Genomic DNA, 19,486 nt, shown 5'->3' with positions numbered 1-19,486 from the left:
CACTACTTTGGCTCTGATGCAGCATTTAATCTGCAAGTAACAAGAGCAAAATCCACCGTAGAAAAGATTTTCACACCCAAAGTAGCAGAAAATGGACCAGAATGCAGCTATGAAGACCAGACGAGCTTTAGACACAACATCTTCACTAACAAACTGTTGAACTATGTATCTATAGTACGTTCATAAGCTCATATACAACCTGTGACTGAGAGCTTTAAGTTTGTGGCTCTGAAATCTTTCTATGAAATCAGTTACTGAAGTGGAAATAAGTGAGGCAGATTGGATCAATGAGGGCTCGCTGAAGGAGAAAGTTGCGACTCCTCCTGATGAATGAACTCTCAACAGATCGATATCTAACTGAGTGAAAGGAGATACAAGGATTGATTTGTTTTCCTGCCGTGAATGAAGTTAAACTGGACTGGGCTTCGTCCGTAGTTACTGGACGGTGATGACATGAGGTGGTGGAATCCAGTCCGCCAGGCCCGTCCCGGTCTGAGAGCTCAGCATGTCTCCTCTGTGGCCCAGAGCTGACACGGGCACGTTGCAGGAATGCGACTCCACGTTATGACCTAAAAGAAATGAAATGTCACACACGAGGAATGCTGGGAACCTGGTGTTCAGGAGGAGAGGTTACCACAAGCCACGCCACTGTAGGTGTTTGTTGTCCCGGAGCTGCAGAGCGTTCAGCCTCAGACAGACGAGTTTCTGTTGGTGCAGAACGATTCACAAGATGGTGCTGTGTCAGGGAACATGAAGGCGAGTGGTACCGCACCGCACCAACACGCAATCCACACGTCACATCTAATGTTGTGTTTATCTATTATCAGTCTCCTTTTGCTGTGAGGTTGAACCCAAATGATGAGAAATGATCCTCCCTGAGGGCTCCTTATACACTATAATATATATGAATGTTCTAATATTAATGATACTTTTCTGGTCACAGCTTCATCAAAGTGAAGAGCTGCTGGCTTTCTTCCATTTTGCATCAGTTTGAATCCTTTGGGGTCTGACTGCTATGATTTCAGACATCCTCTGTAAGTCTGTGGTCATATTGTGTGTGTGTGTGTGTGTGTGTCATCTTGGCAAAATGTGATCCTGGAAACACTTTTTGTGGCGGGAACTAACACAGAAGCAGTTTTAAGTACTTTGCCAGGTTTTTTTACGCGTCTGTCTTCCTGTCGAGATGTTGATGAAGGTTCTCAGTCATCCAGGTCATGGTAAATCTAGGTGCTGTATCGTCGGCAACTGGACTTGTTTCAGTTTCTTGAAGACGTTTCACCTCTCATCCAAGCGGCTTCTTCAGTTTTGACTAATTGGAGGGGAGTTGGCAGGCTTTTAAACTCTGTGTGGGAGTGTCCTTATAGAGTCGAGAGACTTTTGTCAGCGCGATAGCAGTGCGATGCAAGATGCAGTCATGAAACTTTACAGGTGTGTAGTTGAGATCAGAATGAAGGTGGTTGTGGTCTCATGTAAATGTGTTGTAGTCACTACTGAATAGTCATAATGAAGATTGTTGGTGGGTGTTGTGGCCGGTGTCTCGAGTAAAAAAAAAAAGAACTGGTACTGCAGCGGTTTCACCAACAGTAATTATCCCTGTATGTGACTCTAGCTGTATACTTAAACATGGATGTATGTTTCCTCCGTGTGCGTACTGTGATTTGTGACGTGCGTGTGCTCTCCTCTCCTTACAGATGGATGGAGGCCTGTCTGGACGAGGAGCTGCCTCCCACCACAGAGCTGGAGGAGGGCCTCAGGAACGGCGTCTATCTGGCCAAACTGGGCAACTTCTTCGCCCCGCACACCGTCTCCCTCAAGAAGATCTACGACCGCGAGCAGACGCGTTACAAGGTGAAAACATGCATTCAGTATTTATACACCAGAGGAAGATAGAATTGTTTTTCCATTATTAATTTAACACAGCATGCAATCTGCAAAGTAACTAGCAACTTAAGCCATCCAAAAAAAAGTAGTGCAGTAAAAAGTAGCAGAAAATATAACAATGGTGGGTGTCGAGACCTTTGAAGGGATAGTTCATCCTAAAATTAAAATGCCCTAACCCTTTTCTGTAAATCCAGTGTGTGTGACTGTCCGTGTGGTCCCTGCTTTGTGTTGTAGCATGAAGTTGTTAGCTGAACTGGGCGTTTGTATCTGTTGTCATCAGTGTAAATGAGGCTGTGAGTTGAGACTGAACTACATGTTTGTTGTTCCTCTGTTCCAGGCCACAGGTCTCCATTTCAGACACACAGACAACGTCATCCAGTGGCTAAACGCCATGTCAGAGAAAGGACTGCCCAAGGTGAGCACAGCTTGTACCACACACACACACACACACACACACACACACACACACACACACACACACACACACCAGTGCTATCAGTCTCATACAAATGTACCTACGGTTGAGATTGTGTGAGAGTAGTTAAAGGTGCGATGTGTAAGAAATTTGGTTGAAAACATTCAAGACTGCACTTAAATTACAGTTTTTATATTGTGTTGCAATGTTTAGCATGCTAACCAGCTAGCCCTGTAGCAACACAGTAGCTTGAATATGACTGAATTATACAATATTTTATAAGCTTTTGGTCTTTTATTTTAATGCAGATATTGCTGTTCAGTTGTTACCTCTAAACTCTTGGATTGTGGAGTTTGTCTCTGAAAATCAAACTTGTTTTTTTAATTGCATGAATATGTATATTATGTATACTATAGATTTGCTAAAACAAATTGATTTTCATACTGTGATGAAATGAGCTGCAGCCAGGGGCTCACTGGAGACGAGAAGGGGTCGTAGATTTGTTAACTGTTTTGTCGTTAGGACATTGAAATGGTCCTTTAAGTGACTACACAGTCTAAAAGAAATAAACAGAGGCCTATTATAGCAAGAGAGCTTTTCTGAGAACTTTCCACCATGTCAGCTCTGGGCAAACTCTGAATATTTGTCGCCATGATGGCATGAAAATATTGAGTATCAGCCCCAAAATCTCACCAGTTGGCAGCTGCAGCAGAAAACATAAGTCACTGCCTTCAAAAGTTCCACTTCAGTTGCAGCACTCAAGACAATGCCAGGGCGTGTGAGCGCACATTTACATTGTGTAACCCCGTATTTGCGCTAATATCCTGATTCACTCCTGCACACATGCTGCTACACGCCGACACGCTGTCATGGACCTGCTGAAAGTGCTCTTGTTGACTCATTGTTCCCGTCTGTGTTTCAGATCTTCTACCCTGAAACCACAGACATATATGACAGAAAGAACATGCCACGCTGCATCTACTGTATACACGCACTCAGGTACTGTATGTGGTTTTGTTTCTGTGTGTGTCTGTGTGACTGTACGATCAGGCCTCGAGCTGTGTGGCCCTGCAGCATGTCAGTCAAACACAATCAGACCACTGGTTACATTCCTCTGCTCATTTGTTTTACATTTTTAAAACACTGTATCAGGTCAACAAACAGATATAATGCTTTTAAACGTTTGTTACAGAGGTTATAAAAATGAATTCCTCATTTACTGGATTCTGAGTGCTCACGACTCACTTGACAAGCTGTGTATTCCCTTCAGCCTGTGGTCTGAGCATGTTTCACATCTCTGACATTTTTATGAGGTGAGCGTTTTTCAGCGGTACGAGGTATGAAGCAGTCTGTTTTAATAGAGCATTCCAGCTCAGGTAGGATGGATGCAGAGACACGGTGTTAGTGTTTGTGTGTGTTTGTATGTGCCCACATACGTACACACAAACAGGCTGTGTAACTTGCCCCAAGCACAAACCCAGTAACACCCAGACGCCACAGTTGAACGCTCATGAATTCTTGAAAACCACATGGCACAAACAACATGATCTGTCGTGTTGTTGTGGTGGTAGGCTACTGTATCTCCACAGATTGATTCACAGGTTTTAATCTCTTAAAATTGGACTTTACTGCAGAACTGCTACAGGTAGTTTATCTTGGACAGCTGTGGAGCAACATGAGCACAGGTGCTTTCATAGCAGTTTATCAAGAAAAATGTATTTCACATCATTTATGGGATTCAGGTGAAGACACGGTGCACCGTTTGACTCTGCTGTCAAGAACCAGACCATCTTCTTCATGACCTTTTCTACATGTTGTCCATATAACATATATACTGTCAACAATAAATATAACCACAGTTTAATGTCTGGTATTTTAAGTTTAGTTTAATTTAGTTTAGTTTGCATCTAACTATTATGAAATTGTAATATTCAGAGATCAAATTCAAAAATCCCAGCATTGTTTTTCATGAGTTTGTTTCTGTATTGTTGCTGTTCATGTGTAACCTCCTCTCTCATGTGTCTTTAACTTATTGAATCTCTGCCTTCTGTCACAGCCTGTACCTGTTCAAGCTGGGCCTGGCCCCTCAGATCCAGGACCTGTATGGAAAAGTAGATTTCACTGGTAAGAGTGTGAGCGTGAACACGAGTCTGCGCATCTGTTTTCCTCATTCTGTCCCTGTCAGCCCAGTTATGTCATCTTAAATCCAGAGTGTTACAGACGTCACCATGCTGCCAGAGTCAACATGAAGTTTAGATGTGTTGTATGTGTCTACACCCTGAGAGGAGGAGCTTTGTTTTGCAGCTTTTTTTTTTTATGGAGGAGCTGCTGGAAATGTGAAACTCATTAGTAACTGCGAGAGCTTTTCCTGTCAGTTCCCGCTCGGCTCCCAGAAATCTGATTATCACACATGAGCCAGGAACAGTCTGTCTCCGCTGACTCTCACTTCCCTCACCCAGCCCATCTGCTCCCCTCTCCCCCTCTCTTCTTGTTTTTACACCTCCATCCGTCCATTGATGTGTTCCTTCTGCTCTGTCTTCTCTCCCAGAGGAGGAGATCAACAACATGAAGAGTGAGCTGGAGAAGTACGGCATCCAGATGCCCGCCTTCAGCAAGATTGGCGGGATCCTGGCCAATGAGCTGTCTGTGGACGAAGCTGCATGTGAGAGGGGCTCAGATGTCACGGGGAGGGGCCGGGCTCTGATCACTGCTTGTTAAATACTGTAGTTTAGTTGACTCATGCTTTCATAATGAAACGGATCCAAACATCCTGGAGTCTCTCCACGTCAGTGCTGTTTTTGATTCGTCAAAATGTTGACCTAAGAAACATCTCAATAAGTCTGTTTATTTACACAGATCCAATTATGATGAGTCAACAATCTTGTATAGAGACATCGCCTGCTTCAGCTCTATTATGTCTATAGACTTTGATGATACATTTATTTTGGGGGATTTTCCACCCTTATCCTATCTAAGCTGAGCGATTAACACTTTTATATATTGTGTGCTTGATTCATACAAAACAAGACATCAGGACAAGAAATAGAAATTGTCATTATTACACTTAAGTTATTGTACAAACGAGATATAATGTGTTAATTAGTGAGCGTAAAGGTATCTGTTTGCCCCCTTCTTGCAGTCTTTATGCTAAGCTAACGGTTCCTGTGTTGTGGCTTCATATTAAATGGACATGCATGAGACTGACTTTCTTTAAATTAAAATCTCAGTGACACAAGATGGAGTACAAAAAGATAAAAGATTGATTGATCGATTGATATTAAACATCAGCTCTCAGTAAAATAAGATAAAACATAAAGATCATGAAGCCACCTGCTCACCATCTTCTCCTCCATCCTCAGTGCATGCTGCTGTGATCGCCATCAACGATGCCATCGACCACGGCATCCCAGAGGGCACGATGGCTGCCATGCAGAACCCCAACGCCATGCTGGTCAACCTGGATGCAAACGGCGCTCGTCAGTACCACGACACACTTTACCAGGCCAAAGGAGAGAAGGTGGCCAACTCACGCAAACGGGTACGAAGTCTTAGCACCAAGGGATCACAGACGGTGGGCGATGGATGGTGTATACAGCCTTTATACGGTGTCCTGGGGCATATTATCCTTAAGAGACCATAAAAGGCCCATACAATTACAAATAGTCCATTTTTTCATTAGTGAAATAATTGAACATACAGCCTGAAGCAGAAGAACATTTTGGCATCAGACAGGAAAATGCTGAGGCCACTCAAACCACTGAGGCGACAGAAATGACTACAGTAAAGAACGGTGACAGGAATAAAATCACTCCATCCTCTTATTACAGGTTCAGTGAGGGATAGATGTAGGATGTGTTGGGTCACTGTGTGACTTGAAATGTAAAAAGTATGTTTTGCCAACAGACAAAGCAAATAAATGACCAAAATGACCCCGAGAGAGAGCGAAAGTACCCTCTAGAAAGAGGTTTTACTGTGGATTCCTGCAGGACGGATGTGATGATAAGTGTTAAAGTTAGTTTTGTTCACTGTGTTTTTGTTGCTCTGCTCCAACAGCAAATGGAGAATGCCGATGCAGAGAGAGACATCTACGATGAGCTCCTCACCCAGGCTGAAATCCAGGGCAACGTCAACAAGGTCAATGGTGAGTCACATGAACACACACACAGTTATTTACTGATGTGTTAATTCGTCTTGGTTTCCACGGTACAACAGCAGTTAAATGTCAACCTCCCTCCCACAGTGAGCAACGCCTTGAGTGCAGCGGAGCAGGCGGTGCTGAGCGGCGATGAGGATAAACTTTATGAGGCCCTGAAAGCCATGGGCGTTCAGAACCTGCAGCCCCAGAACAAAGGCTGGTACCTCAAACAGCTGCAGGCCGACCGAGAGAATAAAGAGCAGGTGGGGAACCAAGCTGTATGTTTATGTCAGGAAAAAATGAAAAGGTCGTCTTCTCCGAGTTCATCTCAACTTTCCTTCTTCTTTATCAGCTGTCTCCAGGAGAAGCACTGACGAAGGATGAGTTGCAGAGTGGCGTGGACGTGGCCAATGAGATTGCAGCAGGCTACCTAAAGAGTACGCGCATAACACACACACATGTTAAAGGTCCCATGTTGTAGAAAGTGAGATTTCTGTGTCTGTTTTGATTATAAAGAAAGTTTAAATATTCAGAAACTGTGCCTTTTAAAATAAAAGTGGCAGAGCTGCTACAGAATAAAGCTTAACATTCAATTCAAATTATAGCTTTTTGCCCTTAAATTAACAGTTTCCCTTATGGGAGTTCTGTATTGCAGTTAGCGTGATGCTAGCAGGGGCAGTGCCAGCAGGTCACGCCAAGCGCTGTGCTAGAGGGAGATGTTTAGTGATACAACAAGATTAATATTACAAGCTTAACTCACAGCTAGGTGCTGAGAAAATCATCAGTTATTTGAGACTGCTGAGCGTTCAGTCTTTTGACTAGAGACCTCACCTAACCTCTATTTATATTTTGTAAACAGTCTGGGATTGACTGGATTGTTTAAGCATGTAAAGATGACAGTATGAACCTGTAAATGAGCATAATTTGGGACCTTTACCAGGTAACAATTTCTCAATTCCTTGTGATTCACCCGTGACGTTTAATGCTCTGTGTGTAGTGTTGAAGGCAGTGGAGCGCATCAACGCTGCCATCAGGGAGGGCGTCCCAGAGAAGACGGTGGAAGAGCTGATGAACCCTGACGCTCAGCTGCCTGAAGTGTACCCCAGTGCTGCAGACCTGTACCAGAGAGAACTGGTCAGCCTGCAGCAGCAAAGCCCGGAGGTACACACACACACACACACACACACCAAGTACACGGAAATACATATGTAGAAGAACCCACACGATAATACGTGATCATGTGGCTTTTGAGGCTTAACTATAGAAGCAGTTGACCTGAAAGTGGAATCACCTCACCACACCAACATCTGTACAGTTAACTGTATATGACTGCGGGTGTCGTTTGGCCATCCCCTCGCTGCTGATGTTTATGTTATGTTGACCTGATGAGACACGCTGAAATAAAAACACTTTTTCCAAATGATAACATTCATATTAAATGCACAGGATGTTTGCTCTCCTCGTATTCTGATTATCAGTAAATCATTCTTGATAGGCACAAGCACCTAACAGAAGAGATTAGAGAGATCACCGAGGCCCGGCAACTTTTTTTTCTTTGTTTACTATTTAATGACGTCTGCTAGACTAAACACATGAGTCAGAGATGGAAGTTATTGTTAGTTGCAGTCCTACGGGGACATTACTTTACTGTAGGGGGATGGGCAATCTGATCCTGATCGTAGAGATATTTAATGTCCTCATACTTCTGTTTCTAAACTTCACATAACCTCATCGACTAGCAGATCTGGTATCCTTTTAAAAAATGATTTATATTGCTGTAAATTAAATATCTTTTGTTGGATCTGACAAAACAAGCAATTTTAAGATATGACCCACGGCTCTAGAAGCTGTTGATGGGCTTCTTATCGACTAAACAGATGAGTCAATAATGTAAATAATTGTCAGCTGCTCAGCTTGTTATCAGTGTACCTGAAAGACGTACAGTACGTAACATTTCCAACCATTTTTAAAAGCGCACAGTCCTCATCAGTCAAAACTGCCACATTCATCACGTTTCTTTCGACCCAGTTTGATGTCTGGCCATGTTTCCTCTGATTTGACTATCGAATCACAAATCAAGACACCGTCAACATAATGTTGGCCGCTGGTCGTCTGGCAGTTTGACATATGAGGTCAATTTGTGGCCTGTTTGCTGCAGGGCTCGCTGTCCCACCCCGAGCTGCTTGTTGCCGTGGAGATGCTGTCAGCCGTGGTGCTGATGAACGAGGCGTTGGATGTCGGAGACCGAGCCGCCCTCTGGAAGCAGCTGTCCAGCTCCGTCACCGGCCTCAGTAATGTGGAGGATGAATATGCACAGAGGTGAGGACAAGTCACCCGGAGTCAGTGACACGACGCCTCAGTGATGTCTGAGGTTGTTGATGTGTGTAACGTACCGGTGTGTTCCTCAGGTACATGGATGAACTGATGCGTCTGAAGGCAGCAGCCAGAGAGGAGGGCAGCGACTACCTGACCTGGAACGACATTCAGGCCTGTATCGACCAAGTCAACCTGACTGTGCAGGAGGAGCACGAACGTAAGAGTCTGACCCTTGCATCCATTTACAAAAAGTTTAAAAATGCTCACCAGATAAGCTAATAATAGGCTAATAGCTTGAGTGCTAACAGATGTGCTGCCCATTCATTTATTCATTTATAAAGCGCTTTTAAAAACAAGCTACAAAAAACCAACCAAGTCTAAAATAATGAGTTTCTAACAGTGAATTAAAAGAAGACAAGCTTCCCTAATCTCATCAGGCTGGTTGTTCATAACTCAGGGGCCAAATGGAAAAGATCTGGTCAACTTGAGCTCAAGGTTTGACCGAGGAACGACCAGGAATGACTTATCAGAGGACCTCGGGATGCATTTAGGATCGTAGACGATCAGCTATATATTCTGGGGGGAACCCTCGATGAGCCTTAAACAGATAGTTCAGGTCTTTTGATGTGGGGTAGTATGAGGTAATTATCATGAGTCAGTGTGTTACCTGCAGTAGATGACCGTCAGCTCTCCACATGTGGAGAAGCAGCGCGTAGAACCAACAGGGAACAGTATTTTAGCCACCTAAAAGAAGGCACACCTAAAAATACATATCCATTTAAGTGTAAGCTATGTATTTGCAGGTATTGCCGCCATCGGACTGATCAACGAGGCCCTGGATGAAGGGGACCCCATGAAGACCCTGTCCATGCTTCAGAACGCCTCAGCCAAGCTCACAGACGTGGACCCGTCGGTGGCTCAGCACTACCATGACATACTGCTGGAGGCCCGCAGGGAGAAGGCTCATGTAAGACACACACACACACACACACACACACACACACACACACACACACTAGAGCTGCTGCATGGAGCTACCTGCAGAAAATAGATGTCCTGGTCTTCCTGTGTGGTTTGCTTTTTCATGTATATCTGGTACTCGGGGGAACATTATGCAAACACTTCATGCAAAGAGCATCTGGCTACAGCTACATCCAGACTGCTGATGGGCTTTTGACTGCAGCTCATACAGTTGTCAGGCAGCTATACATAGCATGACTGGGCATATGATACATGTAAATGTGTTTTAAAGGAGCAATTTGTAACAATTTTAGTTTAAAAACTTTTGTCAACAGTTATCAACAGAGTGAAGAAACACCCCCCCATCATCCCAGGTTGCTATGCCCAGAGGTGGCAAGTCCACACTTTCTGTCCTCCAGTAGAAGTACAGATTCAACTTCTTCACTCCAGTAAAAGTAATAGAGTACAGGCTCTGAAATGTACTCAGAGTATCACAGTAAAAAGTCTCCCTCTGAAGGACATTTGTGGTCAAAGCTAACTGAAGCTCACGTCATATTAATATAATTCAAAGACTATTAAAGTTAAAGGTAGAATCAGTAGGATTTGTCCCAGCTGTTCCTGAACGCACCACAAAGATAGTTGATTGTTGAGTCTCATTCCCAGGACGTCAAATAGCCACATTTTGGGTTGGTAAAGCGTCCCGAGCAGCAACAAAGTGAGAAAATAAGAAAATCTCTGCAGATACGAGACACTAACACGCCTTTTCTCCCCATTCCAGCCTCCCTCTCTGTCTGTTTACGTCTTCTTACGTCTTTCGTCTGCCGTGTGTGATGTGTTGAAATCAGTCTTGTGATGTTGGGAAGGCGGCGTGCGATGACGCCAAATAAGAATAATCCATAATTCCCCTCAAATGCATCAAACTAAAGTAACCAGCCTGTTTTGAAAATGTGAGGAGGAGAAAGTTCAGATATTTGTGTTCAGATGTAGAGAGGGAAAGTCAAAAGTGTCAGAAAAATACATATTCAAGTACAGACACCTAAAAAATATACTTAAGTACATACATAACTAAGTATTTGTACTGTGTTACTTCCCACCTCTGGCTATGCCTCAACTAATAGCTCCACAGCTAACTGAGCTACTTGCTAACAGCAGCTAGTCGCTACAGCCAAAGATTAAATTGAGCAGCGACATGCGATTATGCTGCCTTCTATTGTTTTGGAGCTGCCTTCAAATTCTGGCTATTTCTTACAATTACACTTTTAATGGATCTAATGAATGTAGTTTCTCTCACTGTAGTTGTTATAGTAGGTGCAGAAAGAGGCCAGTTTCCTGCTTAAACAAACTGTGAGGGGCCAAAAATGTGCAGCTGTTGGAGGTTCAATATTTGTCCTGATTGAGGCAGGAAGCTGCTGGATAAGAGCTCAGGTTTCTAAGTGGCTTGAAAAACACAGGCACTTGGAGTATTTTTCCAAATTTAAGCATTTGGTATTGATTCTGAACATTCATGTGATAAGTCACTGTAACACCGACATACTGAATAGATGTATCATTGTGATGTGTGGTCATTTAGTTCAATAGGATCTCAGAGTGAACGTGGTTGCGGATGGCTCCATGTGACTCAGACCTCTGAGCACCACATGACAACACCAGACTGCTGATGTCATAGTGTGATCATATTTTCCCCCCCACTCACTTCCTGTCATACATCTGACACGTCTGTCTGTCCCTCCTCACTCTCTCCGGCTACTCAGTTTTCAGATTTTTCTATTTTCACACGTGCATCCAGCGACGGACGCACAGAAGCGCCGTCTCTCTCGAAAGCATTTCATCAAAACTCTCTGACTCATTTGCCTTTTGTTATCGATGCTTGAGTGAGGCGGGCTGATGAATGTGGCTCTTGTCCACGTGTGTGTCTGTGCAGCACTATTTGCATCTGATGTGAAAGGAAGACGACCATGTTTGGGCTGTTTTCCAGTCGTGGGAGAAGCGAAGGCCGACAGAGGTGGCGGTGAGGTCAGACTGTAGGAGCTGGGGTTTTTTTTTTTTACGTCAGAGCACAAAGGTGAAGAGGAGGTGAAAATTCCTAATAAATGTATTTAGTCGGGTGTTCGCGACAGATTTCATTAGAACAACGTCTGTAAGTAGAACAGCCCCTCGGTGTATCCATTTCAGTCCTGAGCCTGTTTTTATTCTGTGTAAATACAGATAAAGGAAGTCTCTTATCACGGCTGGACAATGCTTTGCCGCTGCCCACACTGTTTCAAATGTCAACAGGCATCAGTTACATCTAAGCCCCTTGAATACATCATGTGGGAACCTGTCACACTTTCACAACAGGACCCAGAAAAAAATAAGTAGCCAAAAAAAATAAGGAGAGAGGAAAAAAGCTAAACTATTTTCCTGTCGATTTCACAGCAAAGGAAATAACAGGCCGGGCCTCAGTCACTCGCTTCCATAAAAGGGCAGAAAGCTGACCACTATATTAAATGAGCCAGACCCATGGGCACACACACACACGCACACCGTCCTCTGGTTGTTGGTTGTTGATTGGTGAATGTGCCCATTTGAGATGATGAGAGAGCAGTGTGAGCTTCCTGTTGGGTTTCGAAGGGGTCAGCGCTGATGAGATGTCCCCCGCTGAGATGGAGAAAGACCAGCAGATTCAGTCAGACTGTCACAGGGTGTGTTTCCAGGTGACCTGAGGTCACGGGAGTTCGCAGAAGAGGGAACAACAAAGCTTTGTTTTTTTCGCCTGAGGTTCAATTTGCGAGACTTAGCTTCTTGGTGTCGCCTCATTAACTCTGCAGTATTAGAGCAGTTAGTCAGAAAGACAGTCAGGCAGAAGTTGGCTTTGACTGTGGGCTGAGGGCTGTGCCTAGATAAACAGCAGGAAGTCCTGCCCAGACTCTACTGACTAACAAGCTGAATATAGTCCACTACAGTTTGCCTCTTCAGATGGTTATCGCTTCACTTTGTAACTCCGACAATCACGACAGGGACCGTGAAAGTTTCAGTCTATTCATGTGGGCTGCAAATAATGAGAATGTTGATTAGTTGATTAATTGTTTGGTCTGTACAATGTCAGAAAATGTTGATCCGTGTTTCCCAAAGCCGGAGATGACGTCCTTCAAATGTGAAGACATGATGCATGATGTGATATCAAATCTACGATCTAGAGCCAGACTTCAAGTCCTCCGCTGCCTTCTCTATAATCTGTTGTCCACATCTTTATAACAAACACTTCTAACAACCCCACTTCAACAAGTAAACATTGTTTTAGTGCCGTACCAGCAGACTACAGAGCTGCATCTTCCCTCAGACTGTGAGACTCCTCAAGTCATCCTCAGCCATAAAAACCAGTCTCAGTTTTAAGACTTGTCCGACTTGGATACATCGTAATCTGACCCTGTAAATAACTATTTTGATTATACAGAAATAGCCACTGATGGTCTCGTTGGCTCGTGTCATAACCAGTTAAACACTCGGTGTAGTACGTTAACTAGGTAGTCAATAGTTGACTAATCATTGCAGCTCTACTTTGTTCTGTATGTTTTAAGGTTTCCCACACTTATGTGCCTGAAGACACGAATGAGCTCATAGTTTCTCAGGAAGTTTAGAAAAAAAAAAAAAAAAGGTGTCGTGCAGAAAAAAAGTTTATAAAGATGAATTATTGCCCAACCCCCTCAGCTTTCACTTCCTCTATTTCCATGATGTGCCTGTAACGTTTGACGAGCTACACCCTCCTCCAGTCCCGTGCCCACTCTGGCACCACACCCTGTCTAGCGCCTCCTGCCAGCTGCAGTGACTCATCACCCACAAATAGCAATTAGAGCGCCATGTGCAAACGTACAAACAGTAATCAGCGCTCGCACAGGTACGGCTCTGTTTACTATAAAGATGGAGCTCATTTGAGTGCTGCTGCATGCTGCTGCAGATGTTGGCTGACAGCCTCCTCCCCTCAACATGCATAAGAAATCTTCAAGATCAGGTATCAGTGTTACCCGCCCACCTCTTTCACACACACCTCCTCTCGTCTACCCTGAAGCACGACATGAAGGGGCGGGACATAGGGACGAGGAGGAGGAGGAGGAGGAGGAGGAGGTGAAACCAAATGAGCCGCCTGTTTTACCGGGCTCTAGAAAGCAGCAGCAGCAACACTTTTATATATAGACAGTGTGCGCCATCTGGATGTAGTTGTGTGTAACTACAGCTCAGGATGATATATGGTTTGATTCTGTACTGAGGTCTTGGTGGTGAGCAAATGGAATCAAGCGACATAAAAAAAATCCACACTGCTAGAAACACATCTGTTGGTGACGTTTCTTAAGTTTTTAGGACGTTTTGTGGTATTTTCCTGTTCCAGTGGACCAGAAGTAGCTGGTGTGACAGCATGTCTGTGTATGACTATAGGAGCATTTAATTGTAGGGTTGATACATTCTGGGAATATTCAAGGTGGAAGCTTTCCATGGGAATTAAAGGGCAACTCCGCTAATTTGACACATTAAATTGTGTTGAAAGGTCTTGGGCAGTATGACTGCATATGTGGGGGGAAAAAGGTAGTATAAAGCCTTTTGTGGCTCCAGAGGAAGCTGCATGTAATAAACAGATGGTGTGAACTTTAGTTAGTCTCTGAACATATTTTCTCGTGTCCTTCCAGGAGACCCAGGACCCGTCTGCTGTGCTGTGGCTGGATGAGATCCAGGATGCCATTCTGAGGGCTAACCAGGACACAAAGGAGGCCCTACAGTGTAAGAGCACACGCCCACACTCATCCCATTTCACCTATTTTATCTAAAGACTGCAGAACATTTGCTACCAGCCCTTCTAGCTGTGATGTTGGGCCAGTGTGAGGAGCAGCAAAAGGCTGATTTGTGTATGTATCCACAGTCTCACAGTCCATCCAGGCCATCAATGAGGCTGTGGAGCAGGGAGATCCGGCTCAGACCCTGGCTGCTCTGCGTAGCCCCGGAGCTGGACTGTACGGTGTCACCTCTGAGTGTGCTCAGACCTACCAGGACGACCTGACCAAGATCAGAGAAGAGAAGAAGGCAGAAGGTGAGGACACAATTAGGGATAAATGTACTTATCACAGTTATTGTCACAGTTACTGTACATTTCTGATGAAACTTGGAGGAAGGGGAATAAAGGTGTTGCAGCAGTGGACAGCGTGAGAAAATGAATATGTTTTTTGAACATTGAAGCATAGAAGACACTTAGAATAAGTATGCACCTGAACATAAGCTTCATATGGGGTCTTTAGGTTACTCTTATGGCTGCACAGTTAATTTAGATATGATTGAAATATGACAATATCCAAATCACAGTAAAAACATCATTCTAATGAAGTACTGTAGTGCTGCTGAGACACCCTGGTCTTCAAATCTTCTTCTCCAGATGTAAGAAAACTCGACAAATGTCACATCATCAAGATTTTTAGCATATCGTGCAGCTGTTGTTACATTCTTTCACCTGATGAGAGATAATTTACTCTCCAGATTTAGTTCTAGCAGCATAAATGAAGTAATGATGCTTCTTTCTAGTTACTGGCCAAAGTTGAGCCTCCATCTTGTTCACTTGCACTCTCTAACGCTGTCTGTCCAGGTGATAATGGCAGTGAGTGGGTGAAACACTGGGTGAAGGGAGGTCACAACTACTACTTCAACCTGAATACCAAGGAGGGCACCTGGGTGGAGCCAGAGGGCTTCGTCCAGAACAACACCCAGCTCAACAAGGAGGACATCCAGGTAGGCCTCTGTCCCTGTGCAGCGCTGCATGAACGGAGCTTTTTTTAAACGCCACATTAAACTTGTTTTATTCTTCCCGTCAGTCGGTGGTTTCCGGGGTAACCACAGCCTACAATCGAGAGCAGCTGTGGCTGGCCAACGAGACTCTAATCGCCAAGCTGCAGGCTCGTTGCCGTGGCTACTTGGTGAGAAAAGGCCAAAAGGAGAGGATGGACTTCCTGTCATCCCAAGACCCAGCTGTTACACGCATTCAGGTGAGACGGGTTTATACGTCGAAACTTCTGTCAGCAACAGAACTTTATTATTTTATCGATTCTTAATCGTTTTTATTCTCAGGCCCACTGGAAAGGTTGCAAACAGAGGAGGAAGTTCAAAGACCGTAAGCAGTACCTGAAGGACCACAGTGACGAGGCTGTCAAGGTAAAACTGTTACTTTATTTGGTAACTTTTTACAAACCAATGAAAAATACTAGTTCACGCAGACATTTCCATTTTATTTTACCTCTGCGCTGATTTATTTTTAAAAAAGGTCGATTTTTCTGAGACTTTCTTGATAAAGATCTTTAAATGTGTGCAGAAATTACTTTCTGTCATTGGACTTGTTCTTTGTCTTCAACTCATCTTTTTAATAATCATCATTAATTAATACTACATTTGCTTTTAATCAACACTGTTATCAATGAAATGCTTCATAAACGTTTTATTTCATTTTTTATTGTAAAGTTGCAACTGATGCTTATAATACTTAGTAAACTGTTAATAAATACTGTGTAGTTCATCTGTAAATAAAGTAAAACTGCTTAATAAATGTTTTATGAAGCATTTTATTGTTTGTTAACAGTCATAACACTGCAAAAAATCCAGATAATGAAAAGATAAGAGATGTTTAATGTTAATGTTAATGTTTAATTTTCTTCTACACTGTCTGTATTTTGTCCTCATCAGTCGTGTAAACACCGTCCAGAATAAGGGATTTGTTTTTGTCCTTCTCAGATCCAGTCGATGGTTCGGATGCACCAAGCTCGTAAGAAATACAAGGATCGTCTAAAGTACTTCCAGGATCACGTGAGTGTTCGCTGCAGTTGTGGACAATTAAAACGAACCGAGATGAGTCATTGTAAATGTTGCGTCACAGTCATTAGGATTTAAAAGTAAACATATTACACTGTCGTCTAATGAGGCTTTAAATCACTCTGCATAAATTTCCCCTGACACATCCGCTGACATTTCCGCCTCGTCCTGCGGGGTTTGAGCGAGGCAGATGGCTCATTTAACACTCTGACATGTGTTTAGTCATTTCCACTCTGACTCACAGTGGATTCCTGCGGTCTAATGAAGACTATTGATCAACCAAGTGATTGCTGTTTTATATTGCAGATCAATGAAGTGGTGAAGATTCAAGCTTTCATTAGAGCCAACAAGGCCAGAGATGACTACAAGACGCTCAGTGAGTAGAATCCCGACTATGCTCTGAATTGATCTCCAGTGTTGGTGTTCGCTGGACTCTAAAAATGTCCTTCTTCACGCAGTCAGCGCTGACGATCCTCCGATGGCGGTTGTGAGGAAGTTCGTCCACCTGCTGGACCACAGTGACCAGGACTTCCAGGAGGAGCTGGAACTGATGCGGCTCCGCGAGGAGGTGGTCACCAACATCCGCTCCAACCAGCAGCTGGAGAACGACCTGAACCTGATGGACATCAAGATCGGCCTGCTGGTGAAGAACAAGATCACCCTGCAGGAGGTGGTGTCCCACAGCAAGAAGCTGACCAAGAAGAACAAGGGCCAGCTGTCCAACATGATGATGATGAACAAGCAGAGGGGAGGCCTGAAGGCTCTCAGCAAGGAGAAGAGGATCAAACTGGAGGCCTACCAGTACCTCTTTTACCTGCTACAGGTAACAGCTCTGTCCTTTGAATGCTCTGTCTCTGTGAGCCTGTTTACAACTGACATTTACACACATCAAAGGAGATCTGATCATCTGTGGGCAGCTTTCAGTACGTCAGTTCACACCAGGCAACAATCTCTACTGACATTTTGTTATCAGATCTTACTTCTCCACTTTCTTGGCAAATAAACACGTACATCCATGAGACCAACAGATACAATGTTTTTTACATAAACAAAATAATAACTTCACATATAACATATGCCGAATATTTAATAAGGTCCATATTATCAGGAACGTGTTGAAGACATTGTTTCATAAAGTGTTTTAAGTTTCTTCCAACTCAACAACTCACAAAACTGAGCATTTTTTTAATGGAGCCTGGGGACTGACTCCACAAGCAACAACGAGCTAGCTTTTATTGGTTACCATTTACTGTATTCTAAAAGATTTGACATGTTTGCCATCAATAAAAAGTTGTCCTCTTTCATAAATTGAGCGTAAATGGTGAAATCAGGTGAAACTGTGTTCAAACAGCTGCTAAATGATGACAGGTAACACACAGAAGCAGAAACTTTTTAACAAGGAAAGAAACAACGTCATGTATTGCACTTAATGCTGAATTTACAAGAAGGCTCAGATGATTAACAATTTGCCATGGCTGTTTCGAAAAGTTTACCAAGTCGCTCCTCAGTCAGTAACTCTCAAAATTGCACAATTTTTTAAGGGATATGGCTGTCACTAGTTCAAGAAACTACATAAATAATTCAAGAAACACATCATTTGCATCAAAGTCAATCAAAGAGAAAGCAGAAGCCTGCAGCTCGATACCGCTCTAATAATCTTTAACCACATTTGTGCTTCCTTTCAGACCAACCCCACGTATCTCGCCAAGCTGATCTTCCAGATGCCACAGAATAAATCCACAAAGTTCATGGACTCTGTGATCTTCACCCTGTACAACTACGCCTCCAACCAGAGAGAGGAGTACCTGCTGCTCAAGCTCTTCAAAACTGCCCTGCAGGAGGAAATCAAGTGAGAAGCAGACACTAAAACTCAGCCAGTAATCGTTTAGATGAGGCCCGGTTCATGAACACACAGTAAAATGTTGCCTTTAACAACTGTCTGCAGGTCGAAAGTGGACCAGATGAAGGAGATCGTCACAGGGAACCCGACGGTCATCAAGATGGTGGTGAGTTTCCACCGAGGTGCGCGGGGGCAGAACGCACTGCGGCAGATCCTGGCACCCGTCGTCAAGGAGATCATGGATGACAAATCGCTAAACATCAAGACGGACCCGGTGGACATCTACAAGAGCTGGGTCAACCAGATGGAGACGCAGACTGGAGAGGCCAGGTGAGCGTGATGACAGTACGGTCCATATACCAACAACAGTTTTCCATTCTTACTTATTTCAAGAATCAGACCAATCTTCAGATTCAGATTCACTTTATATTTACATACACAAAATGAAACAAAATACCGTTTCCACCAGCTCCGATGTGCATCAGTGCTTTCAGCTGTAATAAATATCTAATATAAAAAAGTTAAAAACTATTTTTAGCTTGTTGTTAACTCTTCATATAGATATTTACTACAGTTATACTGTAATAATAGCAAATTCTCAGGGAAACGACAAGAAAGTGAATCTGAATTTTTTGTTGTTGTTTGTTGAATTGGTCACAGGCAAAGTCCTCACTTATAAACTATGCATTCAAGTGTCTTTTCTTATATTGAGGTTTCTTTTTGTTTTTTTAAAATCTTTTTTGGATACGAAACTGAATGACTAATGCTAATATCTTATACAGATATTATTGCCTCCCCCCTTGGCAGATTGTTGTAGGAGTAACTTCAGTAATAAGCTCTGAAGTGCACTGAAGCACACAGAATTAGACAACAAACTTTAAGTCTTAAGCTCTTAAATGGTTTTTATTTCAAGTTTCTATCTGCTCCAGAGGCTGATGCCTTAGGCTTTATAAATCATTATTAATGGGCTCCCAGGTCTTAATAGTTTAAAGGACTCTAATGAACACAACCATATTTGTGCTTACATTAAGTCTGTTGCCCTAAATCCATATTTCTGAAGTCTCTCCTGAGGCTTCTTCTCTGAGAGCACCTGACAGGCTGGAGTTCTGCACACTAGTAAAGT

General features: G+C 43.4%; 1 protein-coding gene across 1 annotated transcript in view; it reads left to right on the top strand.

The window, feature by feature from the left end:
- The window catches only part of iqgap1 (IQ motif containing GTPase activating protein 1), a 43,542-nt gene that overhangs the window by 18,249 nt on the left and 5,807 nt on the right, over positions 1-19,486 (top strand). Inside the window, exons 3-25 of the mRNA XM_073464098.1 lie at positions 1,692-1,848; positions 2,219-2,296; positions 3,219-3,295; positions 4,353-4,420; positions 4,845-4,958; positions 5,656-5,834; positions 6,350-6,437; positions 6,537-6,694; positions 6,784-6,868; positions 7,429-7,592; positions 8,590-8,750; positions 8,840-8,964; positions 9,551-9,714; positions 14,366-14,456; positions 14,596-14,763; positions 15,310-15,452; positions 15,536-15,706; positions 15,789-15,872; positions 16,446-16,517; positions 16,830-16,899; positions 16,982-17,346; positions 18,209-18,372; positions 18,469-18,693. Of these exons, the coding sequence (XP_073320199.1) occupies positions 1,692-1,848; positions 2,219-2,296; positions 3,219-3,295; positions 4,353-4,420; positions 4,845-4,958; positions 5,656-5,834; positions 6,350-6,437; positions 6,537-6,694; positions 6,784-6,868; positions 7,429-7,592; positions 8,590-8,750; positions 8,840-8,964; positions 9,551-9,714; positions 14,366-14,456; positions 14,596-14,763; positions 15,310-15,452; positions 15,536-15,706; positions 15,789-15,872; positions 16,446-16,517; positions 16,830-16,899; positions 16,982-17,346; positions 18,209-18,372; positions 18,469-18,693 (3,171 nt within the window). The remainder of the gene's footprint in view (positions 1-1,691; positions 1,849-2,218; positions 2,297-3,218; positions 3,296-4,352; positions 4,421-4,844; positions 4,959-5,655; positions 5,835-6,349; positions 6,438-6,536; positions 6,695-6,783; positions 6,869-7,428; positions 7,593-8,589; positions 8,751-8,839; positions 8,965-9,550; positions 9,715-14,365; positions 14,457-14,595; positions 14,764-15,309; positions 15,453-15,535; positions 15,707-15,788; positions 15,873-16,445; positions 16,518-16,829; positions 16,900-16,981; positions 17,347-18,208; positions 18,373-18,468; positions 18,694-19,486) is intronic.

Source organism: Pagrus major, chromosome 4 (assembly GCF_040436345.1).
Source record: "Pagrus major chromosome 4, Pma_NU_1.0".
Classification (NCBI taxonomy): Eukaryota; Metazoa; Chordata; class Actinopteri; order Spariformes; family Sparidae; genus Pagrus; species Pagrus major.
Note: the sequence above shows the minus strand (reverse complement) of the source record. Positions and strands in the feature narration are given on the sequence as shown.